A 9,947-nucleotide genomic window follows, 5' to 3' on the forward strand; every position below is an offset into this window, starting at 1 on the left:
TTTAATGCCCTGAACTTTGTCATTAAAGAATAATGCAAACTCATTACACTTGGATGTGGAAATTAGTTCTAATGGAAGCTGAGCTGGAGGGTTTGTTAATCTGTTTACTGTGGCAAACAGGACAAGCAGCTTCCAATTATTTAAGGAAAATATCCTTGCCTAGTTCGACATACAATTAGGTTGTACATGTTCAACTTCAAGCCCTGCGATAAGTTGGCCACTGTCCAGGGTGTACCCCGCCTAAGGCCCGAAGTCACTGGGATAGGCTCCAGTCACCCGCGACCCCAAAAGGGAACAAGCTGTAGAAAATGGATGGATGGATGTTCAACTTCACTCTGTAAATCTCCTTTTCAACCTGGAGTTTTGAGTTGCGCCATTTCCGTTGGGCCCTGTTCTGTGCCCTGACCAAATATAATTTTGCCACGGCGCCTTCTGCTTATTTTTTTAACATTTTTAGCCTTCATAGGAGCAATGGTGTCCAGAACATTTAAAACACTAGATGTAAAAGAGTTCAACAAATCATTAGAACATGAGACATTTTCAAAGTTTATCATTTCCATAAACAGTGCACCTGTGCCATCATTTATGTGTCTCTTCCGAACAACTGCAGGACCAACTGGTGGTTTGGGAAATACAGAAGACGCCAAGGAAGACGCAGAAATGATCAAGACAGAGCAGTATCGACCACATTGATGTTTGAAATATTAACCCCCTTTGTAATTAGGAGATCTAAAGTGTGCTCTCTGTTGTCGGTATGGCCACTCATGAGTAAGACTGAAGGTTTCATGGACAGCATCAAGTTTTTTAGCATTTCTGTCAAAAATATTATCACCATGAACACTGAACTCACCTGTAATGACCAAACCATCAAAGTCTGTGCATATGACTGAAAGCATCTCAGTAAAACAATCAATACAACATTGGCAGTGCTGAAAACTTTGTTTTCTCGTGATTCAGATTCAAAGTTAAAGTTGGGTGGAGAAGATTCTAATAGAACAAAATTTCCTGGGTTTTTGTCAAGCCATGTTTCAGCATGTTTCAGACTATTTTCAGTGGGACTGGGTGTTACCTTTTCACAGGGAATATGAATCAAATTTCTCAGATTGGGCAGCCTGACTTGCATTTTGCTTTCTCATCTGTGTGTTGTGACACAGAAATAGCACTAGGCAAGGCTGTTTTTACACAGGGCCCCGGGTTGGTTTGAGTTTTATTATGACTATAAGTCCCGGCAATGTTGAGACCCAGTGCATCGAATCTATGATACCAGTGCTAGTAGACAATCTCGTCTCCCTGCTTAGAATCTTCACCTCGTGACTTCAAAAGAGTTGGTTGTGGCTTGAAGATTACAATGCACGGCACTCTGTAATCCTGAATGTTTAGGCCTCTTGTGTAGTGGCTAGTCTCACCTAACCTCTGAGGAGGTTCTGCCCAGTGGGTAGGGATTACTCAGAGTAGGATTCATACCGGAGTTCTCAGACTAGATCCGCAGATTGAGAAAGACTCTTGGAAGTCGAAACGTCTTGTTTTTTTTTTCCTGGACAAATGAATTGAACTGAATTGTCATTTAATGTGTTAATCATAATAATCTTACCACCCCAATGTATTCAGAAAATAGTTGGGGAGACGTATATATATATTAAATTTCTTATAATACCCGAGCAAATGAGTTTGTTTTCCTTTTCATGAAGGTCATTTAAAAATGATGAGACCACAAAAATGAATAGAAGCCATTCCGATGAACATAACTGCGTGCTTTATTGATATACAGTAAAGCATTTTAATAATACAGTAGTAAGGCATATATTTGGTGGAATCTGATATGTTGTGGCGTATTGACGTGTTATTTCAGACATGAATGATGAGAATAATAAAAAACAAAACCTAGAATAACTTAAATCCAGTGTCTGGTTTAAAATTATTACATTTTGGATCATGCTGCCAAAATATAAACACACACCTCCTACACTCGAGATTCTCTGAGTGGTTAGACGTTAAATATAAACTTATTTTAGCCACACATACTAAAATAATGCCAGAGAAAAATACAGAAAAGTAACTAGAGTGAATGCATCCTCAACAAAAAAAAAAGAAAAAAAGACAGCAGTGCACTATATTTTAGAGTTTGAAAATTCAGATTTGATCATATATGGTAATGTAATTGGGACATCAGACTACCCATGATGCATTTGGGTGGACTTGGGTGGAGTTTTGACAAATCCGAAATGGACGTTGACAATTTGCACGAGGTAGACCTTGCATCATCCTAACCTGTTCAATAGGAAGCAAACAAAACCTAAACTAGCAGCTTTGTAAAACAAAACATCATTATTAGCACATTCTCTTAAGATTTGTAACAGGATTTTTTTTTTACAATCTACCAGTGCAATTTTGATTTTGAACTGTAGCCTGAAACAGAATGGACAAGGCGACCAAAAAAAATCTGACCAAAACTAACTAGAATTTTAACACGAAGCTGTGATTACATATAAATCAACAGAATTATATTTATCAGTTATTAACATTCAACACCATATACTGTTTGTGCGATGAGTCATCTTAGCCTTGACAAGTCTGCAGCTTTTATTGTTGGAAAAGCAGTAACAGGCTCTTCGATGGGCGAAGAATTTCTCAGACATTACACTGCAATAAGATTGCCAATGTATAAAGCTACTACTAATACAATGTTTAATGTAGGCTCGACATCTGTTGTTAAAATTAAAAACCCATAACTAACCAGCCATTCTGTCCCAGGCTTAGTACAGTGTTTTTACTTACAGTACTCCAAATAAAATAAGGAAAATAGTTGTATGTATGGATAAATTATATAAGTTTGAGTTTTATAACCCATAAAAATCAAAGCTAAATAATGTTACAGTATGTAATGTCAAATAGGCACCATCACACATCGCACACATCCACACTTCAAAATCTTACTGCAAAGACCCAGGATGCCAGAAGTGTAATAGAAAGACCTCATAGAAAGCACCCTTATGATTACAATCATATTTTTTCCCCATACAAATATGTCAATTGCTTTTAGCGCTTTACCCCCGTTTACAAATAAATGGCAATAGATACGATCACATCAACACACACACTTGTATCTTGTCATTGCGTCCCAACCCCAATATACCCCTTGTTTTATACAATTGCATAGAAGTTTAAAAATCAGCCTCTGTTAAGAATAAAACAGTTTTTTCAGGACGTATTTTTTTAAGAAACTACTCAAATCTACAAGTTATACTGTTGTCGTTTTTCATTTTTTTCTTTTTTCCTGTTTTTGTTTTTTTAGCGACATCGCAATCCTTCACAAAAATAGACGTTATATATATTCTCTTTGTAAACTGTTGAGTTCCGATCCAGTTGTTTTGACTAGAAAAGCATGCGGCAGGTAAGGTAGGTTGGTCAGATAGGGAGGAAGAAGAGAAGATGCCGGTGCTCGGAGGATGAGGGGGGCGGGCCTTGGCAGGATGAGGGGGCGGGGTCAGAAGCGCAGGGCCTCGTGCGATTCGGCGCTCTGCTCGTCAGTCATCACGGTGACCAGCGACTCCATGGCGCGGCCCAGGTCGTCCGCCATGTGGAACAAACTGCCGATGGAGGGGCCTGCGGGCAGAGAAGAGTCAGAAGGATAAAGCACGGAAATAAACAACTTGTACATGCATTTATGAATGTTATATTTAAGATGGATACGCATGTTGGCTGGGTTATTTGAATTAATAGAAAGATTACGTTATAGGTCAAAATGTCCCTGTTTTAGACAGGACACAAGAAAACTCCAAGCTTTACATTCTGGTGATTTCGCAAATCCAATTCATTTTAATAATGAATGAATGTACACAAACTGTTTTTTAAAACCACAGTATGTTAGAACATAAAATGCTCTGGTTAACAACAACACAATGGTCTGAAAAGGCTGTGTCACACTTATTTTTTTTACAACTTTATTTATCCCTACAGGGACAATTCATTAGAGAAGCTTCAGACAATAAAATCTGTTTAGCAAACAAATCACACAACAAACAAGATGGAGTCTGTTTATAATAATGTGGTACAGACTTGGTTTGGTCCAGTTTAAATACCGGTTTAGTCCTGTTTTAGTCCCCGTCTAATCCCTGGTCAAGTTGGTATCATTCATAGAGAGGTGTTGGTGTGTGCGTGCCTGTGCAGTTTTTTTAAATGGCACTTTAAATTTGTGTTCTTTAAAACAAGACCTGTAAAAACAAGGGCTGGCATCTTTACACACTAATGTAGTATCACAGATTGTCCTGTATCATTGAGGGCTAATTCTCTGATGTTACTTGTACAACTAACATCTTTGCTCCTACGAGGTCTCTGTTAATCCAAGGCTCTTTTTAAATAAACAGTGCGGCGCTCACACGCAGTTCAAATCCACAGTCACTTTAGAGTCTGCAGATGTTTCATTGTTTTACCCCTGAGCTGTTGACTGCGCCTGTACCAAACACTGTGTACTCAAGTGCGACATGTAGACAGCCACGCATCACAAACTACACAAGTCAAACAATGCTTCCTAGCGAGAGGAAATTAAAGACTGGAAGAGATAGGCTGAACTTCCAAAGCATCAGTGTACACTCACTACAAAATCAGTTTAGAATATTAAAATGGTTTCAGTAGTTTGGAGTAACTCAAATGAATTTAATTTGCATCTGGATTTTTGGATTTGTTTCAAGGTGACTGGTCTGTCCATGAATCAAGTTATTTAGAGAGATTTACGTGACCAAAAAGTTTTATTTTGTATGATGTTTTTCTTTTAAAAATAAAACACGGTAGTAAATATTTAAATTACATACAAAAATAGAAAAAAAAACATGAAATATAGAGCAACAAACTAAATGAGAAAAGTGGTTTAATATCATTTGGACTGAAGGATGACTCATTGTTTTGGTGGAGATGGATCAGAGTTGCAATAGAAACTAGATTGAGCAGAAGGGATGGAATACAAGGACGTTCAGAGACACTTACCGCTCATGGGTGCCCCCTTCTCCCTCCTGGTTCAGGAGAAAGAGGACAGGAAACAGAGAGGAAAAAGACAAAACATCATTAACAGGAGGACAGGAGAGAGAGTGAGTGAAGAGACAGTAAAACAAAAATATAAGAAGGGAACAAAAAGGACATGTGCAAAATGTACATTCTTACTGAGGACAGTCTGCCACTTGTTTGTTTACAAGGAGAAGCTATTACTTTGCCAGGAAGGTATGGCATTAAATGTTTGTCCATTTCCATAGCGACAAGAAGGTGACGCTGTCAAGTTTACAGGTCAGACCTTTGGAGATGCAACCCCGCTCACAGTAAGAAAACTGTCTAATTGTTTATTTCAGGTACTTGGTATAGAACAGTAAGAACTATATGAACATAAGTTGATAATCATTTTACATTTTGTTCATTCTTGCAATACGCATATAAAATAGAAACAGGTCCAATGAAAACTGCAGAACTGATAAGCCCCTCCTCTTCATGGGGACGGTTCAAGCAGCAGATTGTCATTTATATGTTTTTTTGAAATTTTGTGGCAATGTGACATTTTAGAACACATGAGTTGGAGTCGTCATTTTTAAAATAATTACAACTAGGCAGAGATAGGGGGTAGGTGAAAACAGGAATCTTCTGTGCACTCGAGCTTCAGTTGCAGGACAATACAGGATTACTCAAAAACATATAGGAATCAATATACAACTATGAGTAAACTAATGATGCTTCAAGTTGATGTAACATATGGTAATATCTATCAGCGTTACGGTTCTCCCAACACTAACTATGACGTATAGGAATAGAACCCACAGCCTCCTCACTTGGAGCAGAAAACTACACCACATTACAATTCCTAATAAATGTGCTTTTACACAAGATAGCAACATTTAAGTTCATGGATTTATGGTCTTTTCCACCATAAACATCGCCCATTAACGTTCCAATACAAGTTTTATTTTACCACAAAACCCAATAGTTGTTTTATGAAGTATTTTCTTGTCTGTTCCTGTAAAACGTGCTTAACAACCCTGTGGCTGTATCTTTCTCTATCGTGCACCTGAGACTAAACTGTTTTCAAAGCGTTTTCGATTTGCCACCAGTGACTCCTCCAATCTTCCGGCGAAATTCTGACATGAATTTTTGATGATACTTTCCTCCACTAGATGATAATGTTTGGTAATTAAACAACTTACACTTTTAATTAGCTCTTAAAGTTTAATGCTGGAGGGGAGTTTTTGAGGATGGTTAAAACATCCAAATCTTCAAGGAATAACATCATTTTATGGTGACATAAAAATCTGAACATTTACCATGGAGAGGATTTTATGGAAAATTGAAGTTTTCATAATATTAAATCGCGTTTTAAATTTCTCTTTTGCGCTTTCCCCCGACAGAAGGATAATTGTTAATGCAAACTTGAGAGATCTTAAAATCTGAATTTCTAACACCTCTCTCCAATACATAATACTTAAGAGTTTTATTTTACTCCATTATATTAATTGTCTATTGAAAAAAATAGAGAGGAAATTTACCTTTATTTAATCCATCACCAGATTTAGAAGGTTCTTTTCAAACAACAATATGTGAAAATTTATCTACTTTGAGAATCATAAATCAAAGTAATTTCTATTAATTATTTCTATGCCAATGACTTCTTGTATTGAAGCCCCAACTCCAATAAATGAAGTTCTAAATAGTTCTATTACTACTTGGGGTAAAAGGGTCATTAATTCAAACAAATTCAACGCGTTACCTTGACTATGAGGGAAAGAGTGGTTGAGCTGCTCCATCACCTCCTCCAACCCTGCGTCTTGAGATGGACTGGAAAGCTCGTCATCGCCTTCAAGAACAATTTATTTATATTTATTAGCAACTTGTCCCCTTATGTTCAACCGCCAGCCGTTTTTATGACTCTTTCTTACCCATTGTGTCCATAGTTTGACTGGCGGCCACTCGGAGCACGGGGAGGGAGGAGTCGGAGCGTTGTGACGAGGTGGAGGGAGAGGAGAGAGCAGTGCCGTTCACCTTGGAGTCCGTCTAACAAATAAATAAAACCATCTCGAGTTAATCAGGTGAGTCAAAGGGAAGTTAACTCTCCTTCAGAAGGCCATTACCGCCGGCAAGAAAATTAAAGGGAAGCTTTGCATTGTAATGGCCGAGGAAACTTTTAATCTACTCCATCTAGACTACTTATATATGCTGGTGGCGTCGACAGCTGATTGCAGAAGAAAAAGGCATCGCGGCAGGTTTTTGAGAGCGATGAATCTGAATTCCAATTCAAATGGTTACAATTAGGCCATCAAAAAGCATAAACTGCTAACAATGTGGTGTAGAAGCCTAAGAATTTCTTTAGCAGTCCATTTTTGGAATCAAAAAAGAAATGTTTTTCAGAGGAATAAAAAGGGGTTTAAAATAATAACATTTTTACATTTACATATTACATTTTCTTAACATATAGTTTGGATATTGCAGCTGGTCTTAACCAAAGAGGAAGGAAGTCTTGAAATTGAACTAAATCTCTGCACTGTTTGAAGGACATGTTATATTTTTCTTTCCAGCAGATGGCAGTGTGTCCCTCACGCGCTGCCAATCCCCTGTAGTTGCATCATGACACTGAAGGTTGAGAAAAGGTGTCACATTCTCATTTGGGATGACTTTGGAAACGACAGTCTGAGATAAGTGCAAGTCACCCGTGCGGAAAGTGATACATTTGTGCACAAAAATAAATCTCACGTAGGAATATTTCAACTACGGTACTTTCTGCTAATTTGGTCTTATTAACAAAGGTCACAAAGGCCATCGTGCCCTTCAAACTATGTTTAGAGAGTAGTTTATAAGTAGATTAAATACAAGATGTACCAAAATATCCATGGTTATTACAGACATTGAAAAAACATAATATTTTGATTATCACAATTATTATCAACACATTGTTATTATTATTACATTTATTCTGTGTAATAAAATGTGAGGCTAAGTTTTAGTCAGTTGGTTCAAAATGCGGAAAACTACATTTTTCAACTCTTTGTAGCTCATTTCCCTCTCATTACACTGTAACCCAATTACAAGCAGCTTCTTCGACTCCTTTATTCTCTTAAGTACCAAACTGGTGCCTTGCTCTGTACCTGTTCCAGTAGCTGTCGGAGGCGGTGCAGTTGGGACTCCAGCTGTTTGTTGTGGTCCTCGAGGATCTGCATGCGCGCCTCTAGTCGGCCTTTGTGCTGCCGTAGGAGCTTGGCCTCAGCAATGAGCTCTGCGTCCCGTGCGCTCTGTGGGGACACGGGCAGCATCTCCGGGGGCGACGGCAGCGGAGACAAGCCCTTCCGGTCATGGGCCTTCTTCAGACGGTCGTACTCAGCCTGTAGCTTTCTGCGGTAGAAGAAAAGAGAAGGAGATTTAGGAGGAAAATGCAGCCACATTTTGAGTGAACACTGAATTTCTCAATTACATCATGAGGACAGATTTGTTATTTATCAGAGAAAATGAAAATCTGGATAACATTTGGTCCCTCACAAAAATGTGATTGCTTTATATTGGCAACTGAACCAGAAGTGCAGCTTCTCTTTTCAAGCTATTAGAGAAACAGCAGAACCGTCAAAAATCATTTTATAAAATCTAGTCCAGGAAATAACAGGCAATCTCCTCCAGAGAAAACCTTTTTTTCACAAAAATCAGTAATGTTAAGTAAAACAGTTTCCATTTTGGTCCTAAATGGATCCGTGTGTTTGATTATTATCAAGTTTTCAGTTATCATTTACGTATCATTTAGATCTGACACAAAACCCATCAAAAATGATTAAGCAAATCTTGAGCAATAATTATTTACTGTGTGCAACACTTATTTTTCATTCATTCATGTTCTACCGCTTGTTCCCGTCGGGGTCGCGGGTGACTGGAGTCTATCCCAGTGACTTTGAGCCTTAGGCGGGGCACACCCTGGACAGTGGCCAACTCATAGACATAGACACACTTTAGACCCAAAGTTTAGACCCACACCCAATTTAGAGTTGCCAATTTAGCCTAACACATGCATGTCTTTGGAGGAAGCCGGAGAACCCGGAGAGAACCGGGGGAGGACATGCAGACTCAACCCAGTGATGTTGCTCTTGGGAGGCAAGAGCGCTAACTGCTCTGCCACCGTGCACCCCTGCAACACTTTTTTTGATACATATATTGATTGATACATATATTGATTGATACATATATTGATTGACTTTTAGTTCACCATTTAGTAAGGATTAAATTGAGACAAAATACTCGCAACTGCACTTACAATAGCACAATAAATAGACTTGTCATTGTGTCTAGTTTGTGAATAAGGGTGTCAAGATTATCAGATTAATCGATAATCGTGATTATTCAGGTCAAAATATAATCGTAAGATCCAAAAATGAATAACGTAAAGCATTTTTTGTTCAAAAATCTAGCCCAAAAATAGACCTAACTTTATTTCTGTTTGTCACATTTAACTTTCAGAAAGTGCATTTTCAAAGAGCCGGTCACAAACTTGAGGAATAGTAACATATTAGACGTTAGTGAAAGGAAATTAAAGATTTCACTGTTAAATCTGTTTCAATAATTGTGAATAATCTTTAAATCTTGATGTTTTTTCTTACAATAATCCTAACACTAAAATTTGATATCGTGACATCCCTATTTGTGAAAAGTCCAAACCACAAAAACGACCCCATGGACCGACCTGTTCTCCTGCTCCAGGTCGGTGAGCACCCTCTCCAACTCTCCCTTTTCCTCCGTTTCCATGGAGATGAGGATCTGCGCGGGGCTGCGGGGCTGGCTGAGGGGAGAGCCTTGGTTCAGAGACTGGCAGTAGTGCTGGATCAACATGTGCTCGTCATCGCTGCAAACGCACACGCCACATAAGCCCCGCACACGGGCGCACAATGCCACACGGGAGATGGGAGAACAGAAAATCAGCAAAGGAAATGACAGCAGTGACACAA

General features: G+C 38.6%; 1 protein-coding gene across 2 annotated transcripts; it reads right to left on the reverse strand.

The window, feature by feature from the left end:
• Nucleotides 1-1,736: 1,736 nt before the first annotated feature.
• On the reverse strand, nt 1,737-9,933 carry LOC140357041 (dystrophin-like). Of its 2 annotated transcripts, XM_072442016.1 has the most exons (6): nt 9,686-9,932; nt 8,112-8,355; nt 6,909-7,023; nt 6,740-6,826; nt 4,981-5,006; nt 1,737-3,603 (listed from the first exon to the last, which is right to left on the reverse strand). In XM_072442016.1, the coding sequence occupies exons 1-5, from the start codon at nt 9,829-9,831 to the stop codon at nt 4,984-4,986; spliced, it is 615 nt and encodes a 204-aa protein (XP_072298117.1). In that variant the 5' UTR covers nt 9,832-9,932; the 3' UTR covers nt 1,737-3,603; nt 4,981-4,983. The 2 variants fall into 2 exon arrangements, with proteins under 2 accessions (XP_072298117.1, XP_072298116.1); XM_072442015.1 differs by lacking the exon at nt 4,981-5,006 and having other exon boundaries at nt 9,686-9,933.
• Nucleotides 9,934-9,947: the final 14 nt, after the last annotated feature.

Source organism: Eucyclogobius newberryi, unplaced genomic scaffold (assembly GCF_026437365.1).
Source record: "Eucyclogobius newberryi isolate DKJ021-1_F unplaced genomic scaffold, fEucNew1.0.hap1 SCAF_122, whole genome shotgun sequence".
Taxonomy (NCBI): Eukaryota; Metazoa; Chordata; class Actinopteri; order Gobiiformes; family Gobiidae; genus Eucyclogobius; species Eucyclogobius newberryi.

Coding starts and splice junctions, on each gene's coding strand:
- LOC140357041 (XM_072442015.1), bottom strand. CDS start 9,831: ATGTTGATCCAGCACTACTGCCAGTCTCTGAACCAAGGCTCTCCCCTC. Junction 8,356..9,685: donor GACCTGGAGCAGGAGAACAG/GTCGGTCCATGG, acceptor CTTCTACCGCAG/AAAGCTACAGGCTGAGTACG. Junction 6,827..6,908: donor TCAAACTATGGACACAATGG/GTAAGAAAGAGT, acceptor TTGTTCTTGAAG/GCGATGACGAGCTTTCCAGT.